A 26,997-nucleotide genomic window follows, 5' to 3' on the forward strand; every position below is an offset into this window, starting at 1 on the left:
ATGCGTCACGTCAGTCGACCTGAAAAACCCAACTACCGAAAAATAGTACACTACTACTGCCCTCTACTGTTTATTTTATTACCTTACACTTAGCTACAGTAGTTTAAATAACAAACCTTCAAGTTCCTTGATCAACTCTTTGACCTCTTTATAAACTCCACCAGCTATAGCTAGGTTTTTGTCAACAGACTTTTGAAAAATTTATCAAGTTCATGTCTATTATTTCTTGTCAGCACACAACAAAATACACTATCAGAGATCATAAACTGGGTTGGGTGGTTCGAGTCCTGAATGCTGATTAGCTGACAGCTGTGGTATATGAGACAGTTTTCCATGGTTATGACAAAACATTTATTTTTTCTGCTCTAATTACGTTGGTAACCAGTTTATAATAGCAATAAGGCACCTCGGGGGTTTGTGATATATGGCCAATATAAGGGCTAAGGGCTGTATTGGCCACATACTACACCCCTCGTGCCTGATTGCTTAAATATAGACCCATTTGATAATTCTGTATGATACTTTTCACGTCATTAAAAATAATCTAACAATATCATATAATACAATATAAATCAAATCAAATTGTATTTGTCACATGTGCCGCAGCTTACAGTAAAATGCTTACTTACAAGCCCTTAACCAACAATGCAGTTTTAAGAAAATACCCTCAAATAATAATTTAAAAAGTAAGAGATAAGAATAACAAATAATTCAAGAGCAGCAGTAAATAACAATAGCGGGGCTATATACCGGGGGTACCGGTACAGAGTCAATGTCAATGTGCTGGGGCACCGGCGTCTAGGTAATTGAGGTAATATGTACATGTAGGTAGAGTTATTAAAGGGATTATGCATAGATACAGGTCCTGGATGGCAGGAAGCTTGGCCCCGGTGATATACTGGGCTGTACGCACTACCCTCTGTAGTGCCTTGCGGTCGGAGGCCGAGCAGTTGCCATACCAGGCAGTGATGCAACCCGTCAGACGGATGCTCTCGATGGTGCAGCTGTAGAACCTTTTGAGGATCTGAAGACACATGCCAAATCTTTTCAGTCTCCTGAGGGGGAATAGGTTTTGTCATGCTCTCTTCATGACTGTAATGGTGTGCTTGGACCATGTTAGTTTGTTGGTGATGTGGACACCAAGGAACTCTCAACCTGCTCCACTACAGTCCCGTCGATGAGGTTGGGGGCATGCTCGGTCCTCCTTTTCCTGTAGTCCAAATTCATCTCCTTTGTCTTGATCACATTGAGGTTGTTGTCCATGCACCACACGGTCAGGTCTCTGACCTCCTCCCTATAGGCTGTCTCATCGTTGTCGGTGATTAGGCCTACCACTGTTGTGTCATCAGCAAATTTAATGATGGTGTTGGAGTCGTGTCTGGCCGTGCAGTCATGAGTGAACAGGGAGTACAGGAGGGGGCTGAGCACGCAATCCTGAGGGGCCCCCGTGTTGAGGATCAGCGTGGTGGATGTGTTGTTACCTACCCTTACCACCTGGGGGGCGGCCCATCAGGAAGTCCAGGAACAAGTTGCAGAGGGAGGTGTTTAGTCCCAGGGTCCTTAGCTTAGTGATGAGCTTTGAGGGCACTATGGTGTTGAGCTGTAGTCAATGAATAGCATTCTCACATAGGTGTTCCCTTTGTCCAGGTGTAAAAGTGCAGTGTGGATTGTAATAGAGATCGCATCATCTATGGGTCTGTTGGTTCGGTTTGCAAATTGGAGTGGGTCTAGGTTTTCTGGCGTAATGGTGTTGATGTGAGCCATGACCAGCCTTTCAAAGCATTTCATGGCTACAGACGTGAGAGCTACGGGTCGGTAATAATTTAAGCAGGTTACCTTAGTGTTCTTGGGCACAGGGGGGGGCTATGGTGGTCTGCTTGAAGCCTGTTGGTAGTATTGCACTCAGACAGGGAGAGGATGAAAATGTCAGTGAAAGGACCTCCCGAGTGCCGCAGTGGTCTAAGGCACTGCATCGTAGAGCTAGCTGTGCCACTAGAGATTCTGGGTTCGAGTCCAGGCTTTGTCACAGCCCGCACAATTGGCGCCGCCCCATGGATGTCCTTGTCCCGTGGCGCACTAGTGAATCCTGTGGCGGGCCCGGGATAGGTGCACACTGATACGGACGCCAGGTGTACAGTGTTTCCTCCGACACATTGGTGCACTGGCTTCTGGGTTATGTGGGAATTGTGTCATGAAGAAGTGCGGCTTGGTTCGGTTTCGGAGGACGCAAGACTCTCGACCTTCGCCTCTCCCAAATCCATATGGGAGTTGCAGCGATGAGACAAGACTGTAACTACCAATTGGATACCACAAAATTGGGGAGAAAAGGGGCAAAAAATTATAATAATAAAAAAATTATAAAATAAATAAAATGTCAGTGAAGACACTTGCCAGTTGGTCAGCGCATGCTCGGAGTACATGTCCTGGTAATCCGTCTGGCCCTGCGGCCTTGTAAATGTTGACCTGTTTGAAGGTCTTACTCACATTGGCTGCGGAGAGCGTGATCACACAGTCGTCTGGAACAGCTGGTGCTCTCATGCATGTTTTGGTGTTACTTGCCTCAAAGCGAGCATAGAAGTTATTTAGTTCATCTGGTAGGCTTGTGTCACTGGGCAGCTCTCGGCTGTGCTTCCCTTTGTAGTCTGTAATAGTTTGCAAGCCCTGCCACATTCAACGATCATCGGAACCAGAGTAGTACGATTCGATCTTAGTACTGTATTGACACTTTGCCTGTTTGATGGTTTGTCGGAGGGCATAGTGGGATTTCTTATAAACTTCTGGGTTAGAGTCCCGCTCCTTGAAAGCGGTAGCTCTACCCTTTAGCTCAGTGCGAATGTTGCCTGTAATCCATGGCTTCTGGTTGGGGTATGTACGTACAGTGCCTTGCGAAAGTATTCGGCCCCCTTGAACTTTGCGACCTTTTGCCACATTTTAGGCTTCAAACATAAAGATATAAAACTGTATTTTTTTGTGAAGAATCAACAACAAGTGGGACACAATCATGAAGTGGAACAACATTTATTGGATATTTCAAACTTTTTTAACAAATCAAAAACTGAAAAATTGGGCGTGCAAAATTATTCAGCCCCTTTATTTTCAGTGCAGCAAACTCTCTCCAGAAGTTCAGTGAGGATCTCTGAATGATCCAATGTTGACCTAAATGACTAATGATGATAAATACAATCCACCTGTGTGTAATCAAGTCTCCGTATAAATGCACCTGCACTGTGATAGTCTCAGAGGTCCGTTAAAAGCGCAGAGAGCATCATGAAGAACAAGGAACACACCAGGCAGGTCCGAGATACTGTTGTGAAGAAGTTTAAAGCCGGATTTGGATACAAAAAGATTTCCCGAGCTTTAAACATCCCAAGGAGCACTGTGCAAGCGATAATATTGAAATGGAAGGAGTATCAGACCACTGCAAATCTACCAAGACCAGGCCGTCCCTCTAAACTTTCAGCTCATACAAGGAGAAGACTGATCAGAGATGCAGCCAAGAGGCCCATGATCACTCTGGATGAACTGCAGAGATCTACAGCTGAGGTGGGAGACTCTGTCCATAGGACAACAATCAGTCGTATATTGCACAAATCTGGCCTTTATGGAAGAGTGGCAAGAAAGCCATTTCTTAAAGATATCCATAAAAAGTGTTGTTTAAAGTTTGCCACAAGCCACCTGGGAGACACACCAAACATGTGGAAGAAGGTGCTCTGGTCAGATGAAACCAAAATTGAACTTTTTGGCAACAATGCAAAACGTTATGTTTGGCGTAAAAGCAACACAGCTGAACACACCATCCCCACTGTCAAACATGGTGGTGGCAGCATCATGGTTTGGGCCTGCTTTTCTTCAGCAGGGACATGGCAGATGGTTAAAATTGATGGGAAGATGGATGGAGCCAAATACAGGACCATTCTGGAAGAAAACCTGATGGAGTCTGCAAAAGACCTGAGACTGGGACGGAGATTTGTCTTCCAACAAGACAATGATCCAAAACATAAAGCAAAATCTACAATGGAATGGTTCAATAATAAACATATCCAGGTGTTAGAATGGCCAAGTCAAAGTCCAGACCTGAATCCAATTGAGAATCTGTGGAAAGAACTGAAAACTGCTGTTCACAAATGCTCTCCATCCAACCTCACTGAGCTCGAGCTGTTTTGCAAGGAGGAATGGGAAAAAATGTCAGTCTCTCGATGTGCAAAACTGATAGAGACATACCCCAAGCGACTTACAGCTGCAATCGCAGCAAAAGGTGGCGCTACAAAGTATTAACTTAAGGGGGCTGAATAATTTTGCACGCCCAATTTTTCAGTTTTTGATTTGTTAAAAAAGTTTGAAATATCCAATAAATGTCGTTCCACTTCATGATTGTGTCCCACTTGTTGTTGATTCTTCACAAAAAAAATACAGTTTTATATCTTTATGTTTGAAGCCTGAAATGTGGCAAAAGGTCGCAAAGTTCAAGGGGGCCGAATACTTTCGCAAGGCACTGTACAATCACTGTGGGGACGACTTCCTTGATGCACTTATTAATAAAGCCAGTGACTGATGTGGTGTACTCCGCAATGCCATCGGAAGAATCCCGGAACATATTCCAGTCTGTGCTAGCAAAGCAGTCCTGTAGTTTAGCATCTGCTTCATCTGACAACTTTTTTATAGACCGAGTCACTGGTGCTTCCTGCTTTAATTTTTGCTTGTAAGCAGGAATCAGGAGGATAGAATTATGGTCAGATTTGCCAAATGGAGGGCGAGGGAGAGCTTTGTACGCTTTGTATCTCTGTGTGTGGAGTAAAGGTGGTCTATATTTATTTTCCTCTGGTTGCACATTTAACATGCTGACAGAAATTAGGTAAAACTGATTTAAATTTCCCTGCATTAAAGTACCCGGCCACTAGGAGCGCCGACTCTGGATGAGCGTTTTCCTGTTTGCTTATGCCGGTATACAGCTCATTGAGCAAGGTTTTAGTGCCAGCATCAGTCTGTGGTGGTATGTAGACAGCTATGAAAAATACAGATGAAAACCCTCTAGGTAGATAGCGTGGTTTACAGCTAATCATGAGATACTCTACCTCAGGCGAGCAAAACCTTGAGACTTCCTTAGATATCGTGCACCAGCTGTTGTTCACATATATGCATAGGCCCCAGTCCCGTGTCTTACCAGTGGTTGCTGTTCTATCCTGCCGATAGAATGTATAACCCGCCAGCTGTATTTTCTTAAATGTCGTTGTTCATCCAACATATAAACCAGCGTTCATATAATAACACCTTGTGATGTTTATTTTTGCTCTGTAAAATAATATGTTCCTATTAGCTGTAGTCTACTAAAGTCAAGAGTAACTGCAAAGTACTGGAAGCCAATCGCTACAGCACAAACTCACCTGTGGCTCATTGTTGCCTCTGACAGTAGTATCAATTCCACAGGAAGTTTTGGAATGTTGCTGTCTAGAGTGGATTACAGCAAACATGCCACACTCCGAGGGGGTGAAAGAGTAATCTCCGGTTAACCCAGAAGTAAAATCGATGCAGAATCTGCCCACGGGAGATTAGTGACAGGGAGACTATTCAATGTCAGACAGAAGATGTTGAAATAAAGGTTCAATATCAGCTGTCCAGCTCAGACTAAAATAAGCACTTTTGCCTTTTTTAAAACAGGTGAGAATGAGGTTAATGGCAGAGCTGACTATCGTGATCCACATAAGAGCAAAAGGTCATCAAACTAACTTTTCTGGTTTTACATGGAAATTCCAGTGCTAACAAACATATCATATTTCTTATATCAGCCACACCCTCGTCTGTCCTAAAAAAAAACACTGACGTAAGACTCTTGCTCACACCATACTGTCTACTATGGAATGAAAATCAGACATAATTACAGAGAAATCCTCCCTTTGATGTCCCATGTGTCTTCTGTACAACATCCTTTGGGTCTGTTGTTTTAATTATTAACATGTTCCTATAGCAATGTTTATTTTTATTCAGTTGATGTTCATAATATGCGTGCACACACAGCATGGCACAGTCACAGTGTGATGTAATTTGTGTTGTAGGACACTTTGCAAATGCCTTCAATAAATGTACGTTGAGGGTTTATTACAAACCCACAAAGGAAAATACCTCAGTGATGCACTTTTTTATCATGTACTGTTGTTGGAGACATCTTATTACCTGGTATTGCCATTGTCCCCCCTATTCAGTAGAGGGCAGTGTAGCATTTGTCTTACTCTAAAGCTACATCCTGCTACACGCTATTTACGCAACATGCGCAATGCAAACTTCCTTTTTCTAATGCAGCGGAGTCAAATCCCCTGTCTTTGACTCCAGGCTCCTGGTTAAGGAGACAGAAAAGACTGAAAATGGTTAGTAAAACGCCAAAATATGTTCCTACATACATATATAAGACATCAGATATGTGTTGTGTGCAATCACATGTTTTAGATGTTTTTGAAAGCCATAGATGAAGATGGATTCCGTCCAGCTACCTCTCAAGGGGGTCTATCAAACGTGGCCTAATGGCCGCCTGAATCAATTCATGCTTCCTGTAGCTCTGTAGAGATCTTCCTAGCGAATTGTTACTTTGTCTGTAATCAAGTCCAGTGATGTGAATCGCTAATAAACATGTTTATAGTGTTGCCAAAGTCGGAGTAGGGTCGAAATTAAAACTAGCCCGAGGCTAGTACTTTTCACACCGGCTGGCTAGTAGAAAATGTGGTCAGCTAGTTCGACAGTTGGTGAAATTGTCTTTTCATATATCGCATGGCACAGATTTTGGACCGGGATAGGATAATGTGGTCAGTGCCCAAAATCCATCCCTGTGCTGAACATCGCAAAGTAGTGCTAACTAACTGCTAGCTAGCCCATCAGCGAAGATGGGCCAAATACTTGGTGTGACAATGTCTGACAGTTTGGCCACATAAAATAAACTTTCAGTGCAGCATGTGTAACGTTAGGTATACTTTGTGTGTTGAAAAGTAGTTAGGTAGGTTTACCGACATGCTAATTACGTTACTCTCTTATAGGGTTTTGTGAAAGTGGTGAAAAATAAGTCCTACTTCAAGAGGTACCAGGTCAAATTCAGGAGGAGGCGAGGTAAGGGATTTCTAAATTGTCAAAATTATTTGTTTTAGCACGTGATTGGAGTTGCAAGAATGCAAATGCCATGACTGTCCTGATATTTCCTTTCACACTAAAGACCCTATTCATTCCATTGATAAACCTCCATCTCACTGACTTTGGTATCCTTGTTCTGCATAGAGGGAAAGACGGACTACTTTGCCCGTAAGCGCCTGGTCATCCAAGATAAGAACAAGTACAACACACCCAAATACAGGATGATTGTCCGCTTCTCCAACCGGGATATCGTCTGCCAGGTAAGATGGGGAAAATGTTGGAATTACCAGAATGGACAATCTATTTAGCAGAAACTTTTATCTAAAGCAGCTTACTTTTGACAGTAACACATTCATCAGTAACACACAATTGACAGTTACACATGTGGCTTGTTAGAGTCAAACCCACAACTCTGTTGCCACCTGAGCACCATGCTCTAGTCCAGTTTAATCCACTGAGAAAAATGTGGAACTGTGTTCTCAGATCAATTCAACTAGATTGACCCCATCATTCTCACATGTCCCATGACGCTTTGATTTGAGTTAATCGGAGATGGCGCTTTGATTTGATTTAATCGGAGATGTCCCGTGATGCTTTGATTTGAGTTAATCGGCGATGTCCCATACTATGAGGGGTTGGTTACCAGAAATCGGCGCAGCACACGCTTATGACTTAAATGTTGTAGACTGTATTGTCATTATTTCTTGTGTTATGTGATTTGCTCCAGATTGCCTATGCCAAGATCGAGGGGGACATGATCGTGTGCGCTGCCTACTCCCACGAGCTGCCCAAGTACGGGATTGCCGTTGGTCTGACTAACTACGCAGCAGCCTACTGCACTGGTCTGCTGCTGGCCCGCAGGGTAAGATCAGCTCTCATACACCCCTGCTCTGACCTGATGGCTCCCTCCATAGTTTTGTTCAGTTTGCAGCACTATTAGCGAATGCGTATTCTATGTTTCTACCCTGTTAATGAAAGCTGTCTTTTATCAACATTGCATGTGCCATTTACTTTCGTCAAACCTTGTTTAATCTTTTACACCTTGAACTAATTTCGAAGTTATTGACATAACTCTGGATCGCGTTCTAGATTGTTTGTTATAGAGATGCCATGATTCCCTGTATTACATGAAGTATGTCTGCTCTGCATCTGAATTTCCAAACAATCCTATTGAACCATGCATTTCTTTTTGCTCATTGTGAGGAATTGGCAGTTACAGGCGAAAGGCTAGCTGTCCGTTTGACTTGATCCACTTGTTTTGCAACTGACTGTAATATAATATGCCATTTAGCAGACTTAGTCATGCGTGCATACATTTCTACGTTTGGATGAACATGGGAATGGAACCCACAATCTTGGCGTTGCAAGCATGATGCTCTACCAACTGAGTCATAAAGGACCTCTGCTTTAGCCACCTACAGTGTTGCTTGCTGAGCGAGAACACACTACCAATGTTGTCAGCTTGGCTTAATACTACAACAGATTCCTCTAATCCTGTTTTTGTCTTCCCCTCCAGCTGCTGAACAAGTTCGGCCTGGACAAGGTGTACGAGGGACAGGTGGAGGTCACTGGAGATGAGTTCAACGTGGAGAGCATCGACGGTCAGCCAGGTGCATTCACCTGCTACCTGGATGCAGGGCTCGCCAGAACCAGCACTGGCAACAAGGTTTTCGGAGCCCTGAAGGGGGCTGTGGATGGAGGCCTGTCCATCCCCCACAGGTAATTACTTTCCCTGGCTTAAGAACACGTTTTTGTAGCCAGGGGCCGTATGTATCTAGTGTCTTGGCGTAAGACTGCTGATTTAGGAACAGCTCCCCCTGTCCACAATCTTATTCATTGTCATCGAAAAGGCAAAACTGATCCTAGATCAGCATTCCCACTCTTGGGGCACATGATGCATACTTACCCAGGTCAAGATTTGTTTGTAAGTCACACAGATCTGGGACTAGGCTAGTACTTCTGAAGTTGCCAGGATCTATGTGTTGCTTGATGATGATACACTTGAGGCTGAGCAAATTGTAGTTGGTCCTTCATTTGCCCAGGTTGATGTAACATGTCCTGTTTCAAGACGGGGCTGAGAGCAAAATGAATCAGTAGTTTACCAGCCAAATGTTATGTTCTTGGTGTTCTGCAATCACTCATTTCATATGGCCTTAGTGAAACTATTGGTCATAGTGCACTGCCTATAATCCTCAGTCAATATGACTGGGTCAGTAGTCCCTTTCCGGCTGACATGGTCTTGTCCCCTCTTCCCCTTCCTTTCCCCCTAGCACTAAGCGCTTCCCTGGATATGATGCGGAGAGCAAAGAGTTCAATGCAGAGGTCCACCGCAAGCACATCATGGGTGTCAATGTGTCTGAGTACATGAGCTATCTGATGGAGGAGGATGAGGACGCATACAAGAAGCAGTTCTCTCGCTTCATCAAGAATGGCGTTGCCCCTGACACGGCAAGTTGAAAGTTCACACTGAACCCATTGTGATGTATCGGGAGGTGCCTGCCAATACATGTCTATTAGTTAAATTAGACCACAGCTGGATGGTTACGTGTTTATCTGCACTATTAGCCACTTGGGATTGTATCACACACCCAGTTCTACCCAGTTTTCACTGAACCAAACTAAACCTGAGATAGCATGGGTTGCTACTACTGCTCTGTTAAATTCTTAGGTCTCATGCCTGTAAGCATACTGGGGATCATATCAGCTTATGATGCAAATAAATTCTGAAGGGAAAGTTGTGCTGAATCCCAAACCAGTCCCTTCCCCTTGGCCCTGCGTTTGCGTGTTCACAGAGGCCTATTTAAATGTAAAACACAATTGCGTCATTCAAGTCACCCGTGTTTCCTGAAGTTAATGGTTTCATTTAATTCCCTTGTCACTTAGGAAGTGTCCCTTGGAGTTGTCAGCAACACGTGACACCAGAGTGCCCTCAAAACGATTTGGAAGGGGGCGAGGGCCTGGTTTGGGATTCTGCGTTAACTTACTGTCCATTGCTTCAATCTTATCAATGCTCTCTGATCTACAGGAGGGGATAGGGGTTGCTTTGGAATTTTTCAATAAGTCTATGTAGTAACTGCTGCTCGATGATGATAGACTTGAGGCTGAGCAAATTGTAGTTGGTCCTTCATTTGCCCAAATTGATGTAATCAACGTTTCAAGACGGGGCTGAGAGCAGTACAGTTAATACATTTGTCATATGTACTAGTCCTAAAATACAACAGGCAAATGTGACATCAACTCATTCCTATCAACTGGATGTGTGTAAAGTAAAAACTATACTGCATCCAGCAGGAGCCTCTGTACTGTTGTGTTAATGTGTATTTGGTCTGGAATTTACTTTTATTTACCCACTACATGGTACTATTGTTTGCCACACTTGTCTCGCAGGTTCAAGAGATGTACAAAAAGGCCCATGCTGGCATTCGTAACAACCCAGTCCACGAAAAGAAGCCCAAGAAAGAAGTCAAGAAGAAGAGGCAAGTTGATGAGCAATTGTGGCTATTTTCTATTGGAATGCAGTACTTACTACTGCATTGTTGGCTTTCATGCTGTTATGACTAAAACATCATGGTCCAAGTTGGGGTCAATTCCATTTCAATCTACCTGTTTGTATTTAAACACATTTCAGTTTACTTATTGCATTGTCCCCTGCCCTTGGCATTGTAGTCATGTTCCCTGACATTGTTAAAATGCATCGTAATGTAATAATTCTTTGTTTGTCTCCCCCAGGTGGAACCGTGCCAAGCTCTCTCTGGCCCAGAGGAAAGACCGCGTTGCTCAGAAGAAGGCCAGCTTCCTCAGGGCTCAGGAACAGGAGGCTGCCGACAGCTAAACTCTGGTCCTAATGATGTAGGGACAATTCTTTGTTCTAATAAATCTACAGAAAAAGAATGTAGCCTCTGTCTGTTATTGGTTTACCCCTCTATTATAGGAGCTACTGTTTGAAGTGTTACCCATACTGTTTAAGTGGTTGAGATTGTGTAGAATTGGACATGGAACTGATTGACTTACTCTCCTCTGAAGTGTTGGCAGTCTCTAGATTCAAAACCATCCACCAGGGATATTCAAATATGGACCTCCAATCCAGTTTCACTGCTGATTTTTCATTTTTTCTAATCGGGAACTTATTTAGACCTGGGACACCAGGTAAATGCAATTTAATCTGGTAGAACAAAAAAACAAAGCTGACCTACCTTGAGTTGAATACACCTGCTATAGACAGTGTTCAATGCAGATTTTAAATAGATGGAGGGAAAAGTTGACAATGGAATACAATTGATTGTACATTTCTAGCAAACAATGCCAGTCTAAACATTACACAAATTAAAGGGGAAATTAACCCAGTCCCCCTCAATTTGTAAAGCATTTTTAACCGATGGTTTGATTGTCCCTCTATATACTGAAATTTAAATAACATTCAACAATGTCAATTGAAATTAATTCATTAGTCACTAATCTGGCTTTCACATGACTGAGCAGGGGTGCAGTCAGGTTAACAAAAGGTCTACCGACTAGGGAGCCAGGCCCAGCCAATCAGTTTTTCCCCACAAAAGGGCTTTATTACAGACAGCTGATGAAATGGAGTAATTCTCTGGGTGGCTGGTCTCGGATGATCCCACAGGCGAATAAGCCGGATGTGGAGGTCCTGAGGCCGGTTTGATGTACTGCCAAATTCATTAAGACTGAGGCAGTTAATGGTAGAGAAATGTAGTCAATCCTCTGGCAACAGCGCTGTTGAACATTCCTGCAGTCAGCATGCCAATTGCATGCTTCCTCAACTTGAGACATCTGTGGCGTGTGATCAGTGGCCTTTTGTCCCCAGCACAAGGTGCACCTGTGTAATGATCATGCTGTTTTGTCAGGTGGATGGATTAACGCTCAAACATTTGTACACAATTTGAGAAGATTTTTGTGCATATGGAACACTTGGCATCTTTTATTTCAACTCATGAAAAACAGAACCAACACTTTACATGTTGCTTTTATATTTTTGTTAATTATAGTTCCCTAAAAAGCTTAAGAGGGGGCAGCAGTAGTGTTCATCTGTGTCCTGATTCTCCACCCTTTCCCAAAGTGTGGATTTACAATAGTATAAATGCAGTTCCAATCAATACTTTCAAATCCAGGGTCTGGATGTGCCTATGTTTTCACCTCAGGAGTCCTTAGTGTGCGATATCTTTTTCCACAACAAGCTCTTCAGGTTGTTCAGTATAAGCGAGTGTTCCATCTCCATCTGTTCAGCCGAGCCCTTCAATGCTATACATGCATACAGCTGTTTCTCCAGCTCCTCCTGAATGTCAGACGGCGCCCCGTTCAGGAGGTAATCCTTCAGTGCGCCGCACGCCTTGGCCAGGTTGGGCTGCGTCACCTCTGGAGTACACCGGTGCTTGGTGAGGTCACAGGAAGTGCGACAGTCGGCACCGTACAGACAGTCCTCTTCCGTGTCGCACCGCCGCTCCCTCATGGCTTTCTGGAAGGTGGCCTCAGGGACAATGTGGCGAGTGTCCATCACCTTCAGGTCGTGGCGGTCGTTGTAACCGAAGCCGTCCGCGCTCACGTCACACATGAGGAAGGAGCCGAAGGTCCCGTGGAAGACATCCTCAACGAGCTCCAGGAGGCCGATGGAGATCTTGGCCTTGTGGGGCCAGGAGGGCGTGAACCACTGGTCCATGCTGCGTCGTACCCCCGCGGGGATCCACAGCTCCACCACCCAGGGCAGGCTGATGCCGTACAGGGGAGCATAGGGCACCTTCTCCATCACATACAAGTTCAGAGAAAAAGGGAACAAGAGAGATGGGGGGTATTGGAAGAGGCAGAGGAGAGAGAGCTGTGATGACTTTCATCACAAATACGCTCATGATTACTAGATCATTTGTGTTGTCTGAAGAAAATAATCCCTGTTTTTATTCTTCATAAATGGGCATTCCTATTAGATTACCTTCTCCATCACATACAGGTCCCCACAGAAGCCCAGGAGCCTAGGGGTGTGCTCTCGGTCCTGCAGGACTATTGCTAGCAGAAACTCATTGAGCTGGAGAAGAGCCCACGTGGAGCGGGCCTCCGGCAAGGAGATGAGGCCATCTTTGTTGTAGTCGGCCATGGAGAAAACCAGGCTCACCAGGTCTGGAAGGTTGGCCTGTTCACCCACCTTGGTCTGGAGAGGAATAAGGGGTAAGAGATACCTTCATAACAGAACTGCATTAATGAACACGCTAGCCACTAAAGTCATAACACACTAACAAAGATGGCAATAAGTTACGTGAATACTGTGACAAAATATCAATTAGCATTTATGAAATATTGGTGCCCTGATTATAAATGCATAATGTATGGATTATGAATGTGTTATGAAGACCTTCAAATAAGTGTTGCAGACATGAACCTATTAATAAAAGCTGGTAGTCTAATGAATCACACTGGGATGAGATGACAGTATTCTGACCTTGAGGTGGCTGAGGACCATCTCTTTGAACTTCTCCACGGAAGTTCCCTTGGTGGGCTTGTTGAAGGGCGATGCCTCCTTCCTGTGCTCCATCTCAGCTCCCAGGTTATAATGAGGAATCTCTTCCATTTGGCACTTAATCACCCCCTCTAGGTCCCCCCAGCCACCTGAGTACACCTGAGACACACAGACCCACAACATGCTCGTGTTAGTTCTCAGACACAGAAACGCTGTAGCTCTAAACACTATGGGTGAATCTCTAAAGTCCTTCCTTGATTCCTCATGTCCTCTCTCCACACCACCTGCCCAATGTCAGAAGGAAGTGAGAAGCAGATCCTTGGACCTTCTCCTCCAATGCTCTCCTTCCCTCTTACATTTTGGAAAGGAAAGACTTGAGATTTACCGTAGAACTAGGATCAGAGTCAGATCTGACCTGGTTGTTCGGCTTGGCAGAGAGACATTTCCCCAGGTACAGCGTGTCTTTTTCACACAGGCTTCTGCATGCCGAGCCGTCGATCACTCCTTTCCTGTACTTGTCACACTTGGATAAATAGACATGGTGTTGGTTTGTATAGTAACTCACAGGATGGTTTCAATACAATATGGAAGCTGACACTGGAATGCTGTATTTGAAGGAATAGTATATTTTTAACCAGTAGGAGGCTCCATCAATTTACTTATTTCATATAAGGAAATGGAGAACTCACTATGGAATTCTTGCACTCATGTCCACGACACAGCTCTGAGTAGGATGAGTACTCCACATACACCACCCAGCTACCCACAAACACTGCCAGCCACGAGAAGAACAGATACTTCATGTGCAGGTAGGAGAATCGGGCCTGAAACAGAGAGAGCAAGGGAGTGAGGGAGAGAGAGTAGATAATGAGATAGAGGGGGAGAGAGAGCTGTGATGACTTTCATTACATAAGATCATGATCAGAATACATAAATGGGCATTCCTATTCGAAGAGTTCAGGTGGAAATCATATTACCAAGAAAGCAGGAATGTGAGGTTGTAACACTCAGCACTAAAGGGATTTCCAGTCATTTCCATAAGCAGGCTGGTCTAGTACCAGTAGTGTAGTTATCCAATTAATAGCTCCTTCACTGGGTGCATATTGAAACATGAACGTTTAACTGAGATGCAGTATTATAACAATCCTGCAGAATAGATGAGGTGAGAGATTAACAGATAACACACTAACATAATTTGCGCTAAAACAGGGTCAGGTTGTGAGACGTGAAGATTCATAGAAAGAACCAGATTCAAAACGACACTTCCTCAAAAACTAATGTCAATTTAGATTTGAGTGGGTTTCAACAGAATGCATTTCGAATGCATTGCTGTGCCAGAAAATCCTACCTTTCTCCATGTTCTTCAGGAACTAACAGCAAAACAGATCCATTTGAAATCTAAATGCCACTCAAAGAAATTTGGCGGGATTGCCGTAAATCCCAGACCCCTCGTGGCTTGACATTCTCTAATCAGACATCTTAAACCTGTTTACTGTGTTATTCCTCTCCAGAAGGGCTGGGTGATCTTGTAAAATGTATAACACGTGAAAGAAATAATAACTATTGTTATTGAGAGGGAGAGTATGAGAGAAAAACAGAGTGTGCTTGGGGACAGGGAGTCGATACAGCCATAGGGCTCTGGTAAAATGAAGTGCACTATATAAGGAATAGGGTGTCATTTGGTACATAGCCAGTGACAGACAGGAGAGAGGAGGGGTGTCTTGTTCCCAGTGTCTGTTGCGCCTGCATCTATGCTTGTTGTAGTCTAGCAACCATCTGTGAGAACAGACCATGTGACTCGTTCTTCCTAGACTGACTTGGCCACTGCAACAGAGAGAACAATAAATCACTGAACTGAGGTGGGTCATATAATGAGGGGGGAGAGCGAGAGACATATCATCTATATTTTCTGTACGAGCCAGCATTGAGTCAATCATGTAATTTCATGTGATCCCATATAGTGGCTTGCGAAAGTATTCACCCCCTTGGCATTTTTCCTATTTTGTTGCTTTACAACCTGGAATTAAAATAGATTTGGGGGGGGGTTGTATCATTTGATTTACACAACATTCATTTACACAACTGCATAACTATCTACAACATATTACAGTCCTTCATTAAAACATAATTATGTTCACTGCTATAACAGCACATTCATGTACACTATATATGAAACTGTTAGTAATGAACTAGTTTATTCTAATTAGAGAGCAATTGATGGAGAAACAGGCCTTAAATTGGGATATACATGGGTAGTTGCCTATAGAGGGCCTTGTGGAGTACAGTAATACTTCATTATTACAATGACTATTGATTATGAGCTCTGTAATCAACAACCCAATGGGTGCTCTGTGGTAACACATGGTTAGTTACAGGCAGACAGCTACTGTACAATCTTTATCCTTTTTGACACTCCAAATTGTTATTGCCTTTTGATAACATTTTCTTCCTGATTCATAATTCTAAATGGAATATCTTAATGTTCTCAGTAGATCAATAATGGCATTACTTCAACACAGAAAGCTGGCTGAGTGGAGGAATAACAGACATTCAGAAACCCTTTCTATTCCATCTATTAATAATGAATATGTCCAATGTTTGACAGTGATGGACTCCCCTAGCCTCTCTCCCTCTCCCTCTTTCAGTTCCAATTTGCTTTATTGACATGACTCTGTCTCTCTCTGTATCTCTTCTGTGCAATTCTCAACTTAAAATAGTACTTTGAGTGCCAATCTCAATTTCTCCCTCTATTCCATGTTGTGATGCTGTGTGTGGATCTGTAACCACTTCTTACTCAATTCCCACATTTCATTACCGTCCAATGACTATGGACAGAGTGATTAACCCACATGATTGTGAGTAAAGGTGAACTTTTGCATTGTCTTTGCCCAGCACTTGTAATGTGATGTACATTGGACAATACCACTTTCTAAAGATGAACCCTTTACGCAAATGAGGAAAAGCGAGTCCCTGTTTTCTGAATTGGATTTCTATAAGAACTCTGTTATTAGTGATGATGCATAAGACTGGGACTTGACAGATGTGCATTCCCTTCATCTTCCACCCACCCTCTTTCACTGACAGTAAAGATGACTCTTCTGAAATCAATTTAGCCCTTCAGTCTGCATCCATCTCGCTCTCTAATCTAATCCTTCTCTCTCTATTCAATGGACCTCTTACTGTAATGTCAGTCCATTACTCTCCTCTTTTGTCATCTCAGTGTTGAGAGCTGTGGAGTCTTTTTTATTTGACCTTTATTTAACTAAGCAAGTCAGTTAAGAACAAATTCTTATTTTCAATGATGGCCTAGGAACAGTGGGTTAACTGCTTTGTTCAGGGGCAGAACGACAGATTTGTACCTTGTCAGCTCGGGGATTTGATCTTGCAACCTTTCGGTTACTAGTACAACGCACTAGGCTACGCTGCCGCTCCTGACTAGTCACAAGTCACTTCTCTATTGTGACTGCAGGTCCAGAGCAACCGCTTTTTAGCAATTATCTCTCCCCACAGCCCAATCTCATTCTGTGGTCCTAGACCTGGACGGTGGTTGGAGCAGCTAGAGGTCAAAGAGCTGTAATCTCGGTTAACCCTTTTCCTCTGTGCTTAGATTTTTCCATACTTGTGGGAAGAGTTGGTGCTTTCCAGATAAGTGTTCTCCCAGCCGCAGTGCCTTGATATTAAACCTAAATTATTCAGCATTCCACAGGACCGACAACTGCTCAGAATGTCATTTACAACAGCATGGTGTCTAGTGTAGTCCCTCTCTATATGCAGGCTGATCTCTGCCTCGGTGTCTCAGAGAACCAGATACACTTGACTTGGGAGGTGTGCCAGGCTAATAACATCAATAACAAGGAAATCAGTAGCTTTCCTTGTCATTTCTCTGTGGCATTCCCTGGTCAAGTAATCTGAAGACCTCATACACTTGACTTTACACTGAGTGAACAAAACATTATGAACACCTGCTCTTTCCATGACATAGCTTTCACCTGGTCAGTCTATGGTCCCTTATTGATGTAACTTATTAAATCCACTTCAATCAGTGTAGAGGAAGGGGAGGAGACAGGTTAAATTATGATTTTTAAACCTTGAAACAATTGAGACATGGATTGTGAATGTGTGCCATTCAGAGGGTGAATGGGCAAGATAAAGAATGTAAGTGCCTTTGAACGGGGTACGGTATTAGCTGCCAGGCGCATTGGTTTGAGTCAAGAACTCCAACGCTGCTGGGTTTTTCATGCTCAACAGTTTCCTGTGTGTATCAAGAATGGTCTACAACCCAAAGTACATCCAGCCAACTTGACACAACTGTGGGAAGCATTGGAATCAACATGGGCCAGTATCCATGCCCCAATGAATTGAGGATGTTCTGAGGGCAAAAAGGGAGTGCAACTCAATATTAGGAAGGTGTTCTTAATGTTTGGTATACTCAGTGTACTGTATGTTTAGAGTGAGCATAATCGGTAGGTGTCCTAGTACTTTCCCAGTGTTTTTTTACAAACCTAAACTGAAAGAACTACTCTCGATTAACCCAGAACTAAAGTATTGCGTAATTGGTCAGAGGCTCTATGAAGTTCAGGGTCCATTTGTGGGAAGACAGAAAGAGTATCAGAACTGGAACAAATAGCTCCACCCTCGCTCTTTGCAAGTTGCGGGCAAGTCTATTGCCAAATGTTTCCTCCCCTTTCGAAATTCGAAAAAGATGCTAACACCTGTGAAACCAAGATTTGTCCAAAGCACCGGAACTAATGCTGCTCGTTATCTCACGCATGCCATTGTACAAATCATGACAGATCTACAGTGACATTTATGTTTACGTAGTCTGTCCATGAGAGACTAAGAGAACTGCTACAAAGCAGCATGACCACACAAACAATACACTGTGTTCCATATTGATTCTTGCGTAGGTAGGTGCTGTAAATTGCATCCAACTGCAAAGTCATTATAGATAACACTCTGAAGGAAAATAAATATGTGGTTGTTCTTTAAAAATCAATGTTTTGAGGGCTTTCATTTGAACTGTGATTATGCATTTCTCACTCCTATACAGGAGCCCATAGGCTGCTGGTGGGGAAAGAGCAAGGCTACGTCCCAAATGGCTCCCTATATAATGCAAATAGTGCCCTATGGGCCCTGGTAGAAAGAAGTGCACTATAAAGGGGATGGAGCCCTAAAACACAGCTAATGAGGCAGCATTGATCCTGGCTGTTGTGACTGCTTGTTATTAATTACCAGCTGTAATCAGAGCTGTGGTGATGTAATGGGGTGTGTGGATGGTAAGGGCGGAAAGAGTCATTATAGGGCACGACCTTTGCCCTGAGATCCCGGGTCAAAAGTGGTGCACTAGAAAAGGACACAGCCTTAGCCATTGTTTAGCCACTAAATAATCATGCATCCCACCAGGCCTTGGGTTTTATTTCCTTAGAAGGAACTGCAGAAAGTGTAATTGATTATCCCCTACATATTATGTCTGAAACATGCTGGAGATACCAACATTTCAATCGACACGTGATGGGACTATAGTCTAACTAACCCTAACTACAGTCCAGCTTTTTTAATTGACACTGAGCAGAGGTCCAGATATTGAGTCCATGCAACTTAAGGATGCACAACAAATACATGGACAAAGCACTTGTTATTTGTGACCTGAAACGGCTCTTTGGCATCCATATACGCAGGGAGAGAAGATAGAAATGTTCTCTGCTCTTGATCCATTTCTATGCTGACACTTGTTTTGCAGCCCTGCTCACCACTCATCCATTATTCATGATCATAAAGCTAGTCCTCTCTAATGGGCACTCTCTCCAGCTGTGAAGAGAGAGAAATGGAAAGAGAGAGATATGGAGAGATGGGGGAGAGAGAAAGAGGGATAGAGAGATGAGGGAGGGAGGGACATATGAACAGGGAGAGGAAAGGGGGATACCTAGTCAGTTGTACAACTGAATGCATTCAACTGAAATGTGTCTTCCCGCATTTAAGCCAACCCTTCTGAATCAGAGATGTGCAGGGGGCTGCCTTAATTGACATCCACGTCATCGGCGCCTGGGGAACAGTGGGATAACTGCCTTGCGAGGGATAGAGATGAGAGAGAGGAGATGAAGGGGAGAGACAGAGAGGAGATGAAAGGGAGAGAGAGAGGGGAGATGAAGCAGGGATGGATGGAGAGGGAGAATTAAAAGATTGGGTCACAGACAAAAGCAAACCATTTCCCTCCCTATTATTCTAGATGGGGAACACTAATAGGCTTATGCACAGTGCACACACATGGGAATCATTAAGCGTGGAAGATGTTTCCTGGTGAGAGCTTCTTTTTGTACCACCTGTGTAAACTCTCTGCTTGCATCTCCCTCTCTCTCATAGGAGTTACGCACCAGTAACTCATCTGTCCCAGCATCCATCTCTTCCTCCCAGGACTCCAAGTCTCTAAAGGAAGGAGGTGTCATTACTATTTGCTGTGTGCATTGTGCAGGCTCAGAGAGATATCACACTCAGTGCATCGCAAATGACACCCTATTCTCTACAAAAACACTATATAGGGAATATGGTGCCTTTTGGGAATTACACACTCTCTATTTGTGTGCCTGGTACAGGCACAGGGAGATGTAACACTGTCTCTGTCTCTGTCTCTGTGTGCTATGTGCAGGAGCTACGCGCTGCCTGGTTGAGCGGACTCATCCCAGTCCCAAGTCGGACAGCATACAGCAAGCAATAAGAAAGACGCCACCTCTCCCTCCTGGTCGAGGACACACCCTCCTGGTCGAGGACACACCCCAATCCCCACACTGACTCAACACTGCGACAATAACACTACATGTTAACAGCAGATTTTGGGCCAGTTGTTCACTTTTCACTTACATACTGTGTAGATACATATGACATGTTCATGGCCTGTTGTAAGTTACAGTCTCCTAACATACAAGCATGCAAAAATACACAGCCTTGCTCTCTCTTCCTCACATATGCACACACACGCGCAAACAATCACGCAAACCTACACACACGCACAGAATAGCAGAAGTTGCCACAACAACTTAACACATTGCTTGTTAGCTCTCCACTTGTGTCACAGGACAAAGTGACATGTCAATAGCATTTAATTCTGACTTCCTGCTCTTCTGCTCCAGATTAGTTAATCAGTTCAGCCTATCGAGCATGTCCAAAATACAAATGAAGTTTACACCTAAGGAGAGTGGGGTGGGAAGAAAATACTAACCAGCTAAATGCTGCATCTTAAGTAATATTGATTAAATTAGGCTCCCACCATGTCCTCTGGGACAAGCTTAGACCTCAAACAGTGGTTTGTGAACACATGCTGATAGATTCATGCACTGCAGAGCATGGAGAGGAGGCGATATGGAAGAGAATGGAGAGATGAGAGCATGCAGGTGTTCCCCCAAGGAGAGAGAGTTGTGGAAAGATGAGTTGACAAACAGCTCCTCCTTAAACCTCCCCACATCTGAGTTTAACTGACTAAAATGTAGGTAACCAAATCTTCCAGAAACATACAATTTAAAACTTTGAATAATTTGCTCTGTTCTGGGCATGTGTGTTCTAGTTAGCACTGTCAAACTGTGCCAACATCAAATAAGATGATCAGCATCGTCATCATATCCCCCTATTGCACATACTGACACAGTTCCTCATATTCAGGCTCGGGCCACAGGGGTACATCAGACCTGGTTCTCTCTCTTACTTCACAGGGACAAAACCGGTGGGTGGGCAATGGACATCGGTCATTTTAATTTTGAATTGCCATACAAAAATACAGCTGTGCCTGATCACATATTCACACTGTGTTAAATAGGTGACAAATCACAACAGACACGTTTCTAGGCTACCCATATTAAAATGTGCAGCCAGGGCTACGTGTTTGGTGATCTCAACTATGGCTTTCACAAAGGCCCATAGGGCTTTGGTCAAAAGTAGTGCACGATATAGCGAATAGGGTGCCATTTGGGATGAGTCATTCCCAGGTTCTAACTCTGGTGGTAAAGGACTCAAGGAGCATTGGATGTCAGATCTGGATGACTGGGTACAATAAACTGGACCCAGCATGGCAGGATTACCCTGTCTCCTGACAGACAGACAGGATCCATGGAGCAGTTTTATCTCGGCTGGACCACTGAGCTCTGCACCCCCTGACAACCATGGCCTTCCACAGTATGTAGCCTATGTGGAGATTCAATTTTGGACGACTGCGATAACTTCCGCCACACGCAGTGCAATGTCTGACACTATTAAGTCAGAAAGCAGACCCAACTGTAGACAATACGTCTTTTGATGCTAAGGATTTGTTGAATGTTTTGTGAAACGATTTGTAATCTCTCATGGCTGTTTACGCAAGATTTTTGGTCTGGTTTAATGAGATTAAATTACTTGTGACATTCTGGGAAATTCTGTAGGCTACGGGGAGTACAATTTTAAACAGTGCTCTGCATAGATAAAACAATCACAAGGAATCCTTATCTCCAAGTAGGACATCTGCTTGGGGTTTTATTTACAGTTGAAGTCGGAAGTTTACATACACCTTTGCCAAATACATTTAAACTTGGTTTCACAATTCTTGACATTTAATCCTAGTAAAACTTCCCTGTATTAGGTCAGTTAGGATCACCACTTTATTTTAAGAATGTAAAATGTCAGAATAATAGTAGAGAGAATGATTTATTTCAGCTTTTATTTCTTTCATCACATTCCCATTGGGTCAGAAGTTTACATACACTGAATTAGTACTTGGCAGCATTACTTTTAAATTGTTTAACTTGGGTCAAACATTTCAGGTAGCCTTCCACAAGCAGTTGGGTGACTTTTGGCCCATTCCTCCTGACAGAGCTGGTGTAACTGAGTCAGGTTTGTAGCCCTCCTTGCTCGCACACACTTTTTCAGTTCTGCCTACACATTTTCTATAGGATTAAGGTTAGGGCTTTGTGAAGGCCACTCCAATACCTTAACTTTGTTGTCTTCTTCCCCCCCCCCCCCCCCCCCCCCCCCCCCCCCCCCCCCAACGATGCTGCCACCCCCGTGCTTCACGGTTGGGATGGTGATCTTCGGCTTGCAAGCCTCCCCCTTTTTCCTACAAACATAACAATGGTCATTATGGCCAAACAGTTGTATTTTTGTTTCATCAGACCAGAGGACATTTCTCCAAAAAGTAAGATCTTTGTCCCCATGTGCAGTTCAAACCGTAGTCTGGCTTTTTTATGGCGGTTTTGGAGCAGTGGCTTCTTCCTTGCTGAGCGGCCTTTCAGGTAATGTCGATATAGTACTCATTTTTACTGTGGATATAGATACTTTTGTACCAGTTTCCTCCAGCATCTTCACAAGGTAATTTAATGTTGTTCTGGGATTGAACGCATCTCCTTCCTGAGTGGTATGACGGCTACGTGGTCCCATGGTGTTTATACTTGCGTACTATTGTTTGTACAGATGAACGTGGTACCTTCAGGCGTTTGGAAATTGCTCCCAAGGATGAACCAGACTTGTGGAGGTCTACCATTTTTTTATGAGGTCTTGTCTGATTTCTTTTGATTTTCCCATGATGTCAAGCAAAGAGGCACGGAGTTTGAAGGTAGGCCTTGAAATACATCCACAGGTACACCTCCAATTGACTTAAATTATGTCAATTCGCCTATCAGAAGCTTGTAAAGCCATGACATAATTTTCTGGAATTTTCCAAGCTGTTTAAAGACACAATAAACTTAGTGTATGTAAACTTCTGACTCATTGGGATTGTGATACAGTGAGTTATAAGTGAAATAATCTGTTTGTAAACAATTGTTGGAAAAATGACTTGTGTCATGCACAATGTAGATGTCCTAACCGCCTTGCCAGAACTATAGTTTGTTAACAAGAAATGTGTGGAGTGGTTGAAAAATGAGTTTTAATGACTCCAACCTAAGTGTATGTAAACTTCCGACTTCATCTGTATGTATGTATGAAATCGGCATGTCTTACTGGAGCGACCAACCGGCGAGTGACGGTGTTCCATCATGTTATGACCTCATTAGGAAGATGCAGAGTGGCCTGGAAAACCCTCCGTGGGACTAAGATGGCAGACACACACACACTCCCCCTTGTGACTGCTGTCACTTTCCACTTACATGGCTTACTCACACAGCGGTGTGAAGGAAAAACAGGCACAAAACAAAAACGCAGCTCAGAGTGTGTCTCTTGGCTGAACAAAACAGACAGATGAGATGATGAGACCAGGGTTTTTGATTCCGGCTGTAAAATAAATTACATTTTTAATAGATATGTTGATCACTGGGGGAAAAAATAGCTACAAACATGAACCATATCTAACTAAATTTAAAAAAGGTTGGGCTCTATAAGTTGCAGTAAAACACCACTCGCATTGTAAAGGTTGGATCTCCTACATGGTCTAGAGAACACTGTTTTTCTCAGCTTTCCAAGTTGATTCAGAAAGTATTCAGACCCCTTGACTTTATCCACATTTTTTTACGTTTAGTTTTCCCCCCCTCAATCTACACACAATACAAAATTCTGACAAAGCAAAAACAGGTTGACATTTTTGCTAATGTATAAAAATAAATAAAAAGATGACAAGTTGTCCTTTAAAGTTCATGTGGATAATCTTGTGACAAGCTTTAACTGAAATTGTTTTTTTTTCGTAATAAGGCTTGCTTCCCGCTTATGGCTAGAAAGAAGCTTGTTCATGCCACTTTTCTCTCTGTAATTGATTATGGTGACTTGTGTATATGCATGCAACCTCCTCTGTCTTACAGGGACTGGACTCTGTTTATCATGCATCATTGCGCTTTATTACAAATGCCAAGTCACTCACCCACCATTGCACCAAATTGGACCTCACTTTATATGCGTAGAAAGATACAAATGTATGTGTTCATCTACAAAGCCCTTTTGGGTAAACTCCCTCTTTACCTCTGTAGTCTGGTCTCCTTCACCAGCAGCAGTTACCATACCCGGTCTGCTAGGTGGTTGCTACTTAAAGTCCCCAGGACATTCACAGTATGAGGCAAGACTGCCTTCTCTTCTTGTGCACCAGACACATGGAATAATCTACAATCCATGCTTCATCCAGATATGCAAGTGTCACTGAATGCATTTAAAATACTGATGGGAGACTGTTACAGAGGAGTGTAAATGCTTTTTTTTTTAGGCTGGATCATGTTGTTGTATGTTTTAAATATGTAATGTACTGATTGTTGCTGCCTTCTTGGCCAGGTCTCCCTTGAAAAAGAGACTCTCGGTCTCAATGGGCTTTTCCTGTTTAAATAAAGGTTAAATAAAATAAAAATACAGGACCTATATACTAGACAGAGGAAAGCCCCAAAAATGGTCAAAGACTCCAGTCACCCAAGTCATAGACGGTTCTCTCTGGTCCCTCACGGCAAGCTGTACCAGAGCACCAAGTCTAGGATCAAAAGGCTCCTTAACAGCTTCTACCCCAAGCCATAAGATTGCTGAACAATTAATCAAATGGCCACACAGACTATATCCATTGTCCCCCCCTCCCATTGACACGGTACTGGTATGTAGCCTCGTTATTGTACTGTGTTACTTTTTTACTTTTGTTTATTTGGTCAATATTTTCTTAACACTTTCTTGAATGGCACTGTTGGTTAAGGGCTTTTAAGTTAGCATTTCATGGTAAGGTCTAGGTGTAGACCTGTTGTATTTGGCGCATGTGACAGTTTGATTTGATTTGATCAAGTTGGTAGAAACATCTCAAGGATGATCAATGGAAAGGATTTTTGAAATAGAAAACATTTTTGGAAAACATTTTTGAAATGTTTTATCCATTTTAGAATAAGGCTGTAACGTAACAAAATGTGGAAAAAGTGAAAGGGTCTTGATACTTTCCAAATACACTGTATACTAAGTGTACAAAACATTATGAACACCTGGTCTTTCCATGACATCGACTGACCAGGTGAAAGCTATGATTCCTTACTGATGTCACTTAATGAAGGGGAAGAGATGGGTTAAAGAATGATTTTTAAGCCTTGAGGCAATTGAAACATGGATTGTGTATGAAATTCAGAGAGTGAATGGGCAACACAAAATATTTAAGTGCCTTTAAACGGGGTATGGTAGTAGGTGCCAGGTGAACTGGTTTGTGTCAACAACATTAGAATTTTTGAATTCAACAACAATTTTTCAACAACATTAGAATGCAAAGAAAAACATGATCTAGCTGTCCTTGGGATTGAATGCAGTGCTCTCATCCATGGAAAAATACCTTGTGTATCCATCCTCCTGTTTTGTGTGAAAGCTGGATGATCCCTGTTGCTACAGAAACGGTGAGTACCTACTGAATTGGGCCAATGACTACAGCTCTTGGGCATCGACAGAGCAAGTACGCTATTGGAAATGAAATAGGATCAATCCAATACTCAAAGAAACAGTTGTATCAGAAACAACAGCCTCAATAATGGCAATGGCCAAAATTACAGTTTACCGAAGATTAACATATTGCAAATGAATGTATATGAAATCGTGTCCAAAAGAGCCTTATAATGTTCAAAGTAGCCTACCATACAGGAACATGAATAATCCCAACTGTCTAATAGTGAATGGGTGATTGTCCGATCACGATAAAGTATAGGAAAGATTTCCCACTGGGTTTACCTGTATGTAGATAGGCTTCCTCAGCCAGACCCATGAAAACAGACCTCTTGCCATGGCAAATAGAGCACATCTCACAACACTAACCTGCCAGAGGAAGAAATCACAATAAGAAGCGAAACATAGAAATCTAATCTCGTCTTCTGCACAATTATTCTGCCTTCTTGTGTAGCAATAATTAACCACAGTGTGTACAAATAATAACAGTCCATTTCACCAAATCCTTTCTCATCCTCCGTCAAATAAGCTCTTCCTTGGAAGTGCGCTTTCAGTGCTGCAAAATAGCAGCCACTTGAACGCTGCAGCACTCTGCCCACGAGACAGAGTAGGAGGGGATTGTATAGGAAAAGGGGTTCTTGATAAAGGCGTATAGATTACAATACTGTCACAAATGTTAAAGGCCCAGTGCAGTAAAAAACGTGATTTATCTACGTTTTATAATATTTCCACATAATGACGTTGAAATAATACTTACAATTTTGAAAATGATGATAATGCTCCTTTAGTGTAAGAGCTGGTTGAAAAAACTGCATGAAATTTCAGCCTGCTTTAGTGGGATGGAGTTTTGTCCTGCCTGGAGACATCCCCAAGCGGTAAATTAGTTAATAGACCAATAAGAAAGAGTTCCAAAACTCTGCCAAAAACGACTTTTTCAGTTTTCCCCTCCTTGCAAAATTCTTGCTTGAGAAATTGGTCTTTGCTAAGAAACGATTGTTGTTTGTTTTTGATCATTTTAATTGAAAACAATCACAGTGATGTACTTAACTGTTAACCAGAAATGATTTGCTATGTAGATAAAAACGTCTGCTTTGTACCTT

The 26,997-nt window shown here is 43.0% G+C and overlaps 2 protein-coding genes and 1 non-coding gene across 3 annotated transcripts; 2 read left to right on the plus strand and 1 right to left on the minus strand.

Annotated features, from left to right (window-relative positions):
* The first annotated feature begins 6,269 nt into the window (after positions 1–6,269).
* LOC139409394 (large ribosomal subunit protein uL18-like) lies at positions 6,270–10,998 on the plus strand. The gene is made up of 8 exons (XM_071154490.1): positions 6,270–6,359; positions 7,020–7,089; positions 7,255–7,370; positions 7,838–7,972; positions 8,627–8,829; positions 9,381–9,558; positions 10,498–10,586; positions 10,840–10,998. The coding sequence occupies exons 1-8, from the start codon at positions 6,357–6,359 to the stop codon at positions 10,940–10,942; spliced, it is 897 nt and encodes a 298-aa protein (XP_071010591.1). The 5' UTR covers positions 6,270–6,356; the 3' UTR covers positions 10,943–10,998.
* Positions 10,189–10,286, plus strand: LOC139410315 (small nucleolar RNA SNORD21). The gene has a single exon (XR_011634477.1). It is a non-coding gene; the product is annotated as a small nucleolar RNA SNORD21 (small nucleolar RNA).
* A 582-nt stretch (positions 10,999–11,580) lies between the features above and the next one.
* Positions 11,581–26,469, minus strand: LOC139410225 (divergent protein kinase domain 1A-like). The gene is made up of 7 exons (XM_071155696.1): positions 26,397–26,469; positions 26,183–26,266; positions 14,260–14,394; positions 13,986–14,093; positions 13,553–13,729; positions 13,049–13,264; positions 11,581–12,859 (listed from the first exon to the last, which is right to left on the minus strand). The coding sequence occupies exons 1-7, from the start codon at positions 26,409–26,411 to the stop codon at positions 12,263–12,265; spliced, it is 1,332 nt and encodes a 443-aa protein (XP_071011797.1). The 5' UTR covers positions 26,412–26,469; the 3' UTR covers positions 11,581–12,262.
* Between the last annotated feature and the right edge of the window lie 528 nt (positions 26,470–26,997).

The sequence above is a fragment of the Oncorhynchus clarkii genome, chromosome 5 (genome assembly GCF_045791955.1).
Source record: "Oncorhynchus clarkii lewisi isolate Uvic-CL-2024 chromosome 5, UVic_Ocla_1.0, whole genome shotgun sequence".
NCBI lineage: Eukaryota > Metazoa > Chordata > Actinopteri > Salmoniformes > Salmonidae > Oncorhynchus > Oncorhynchus clarkii.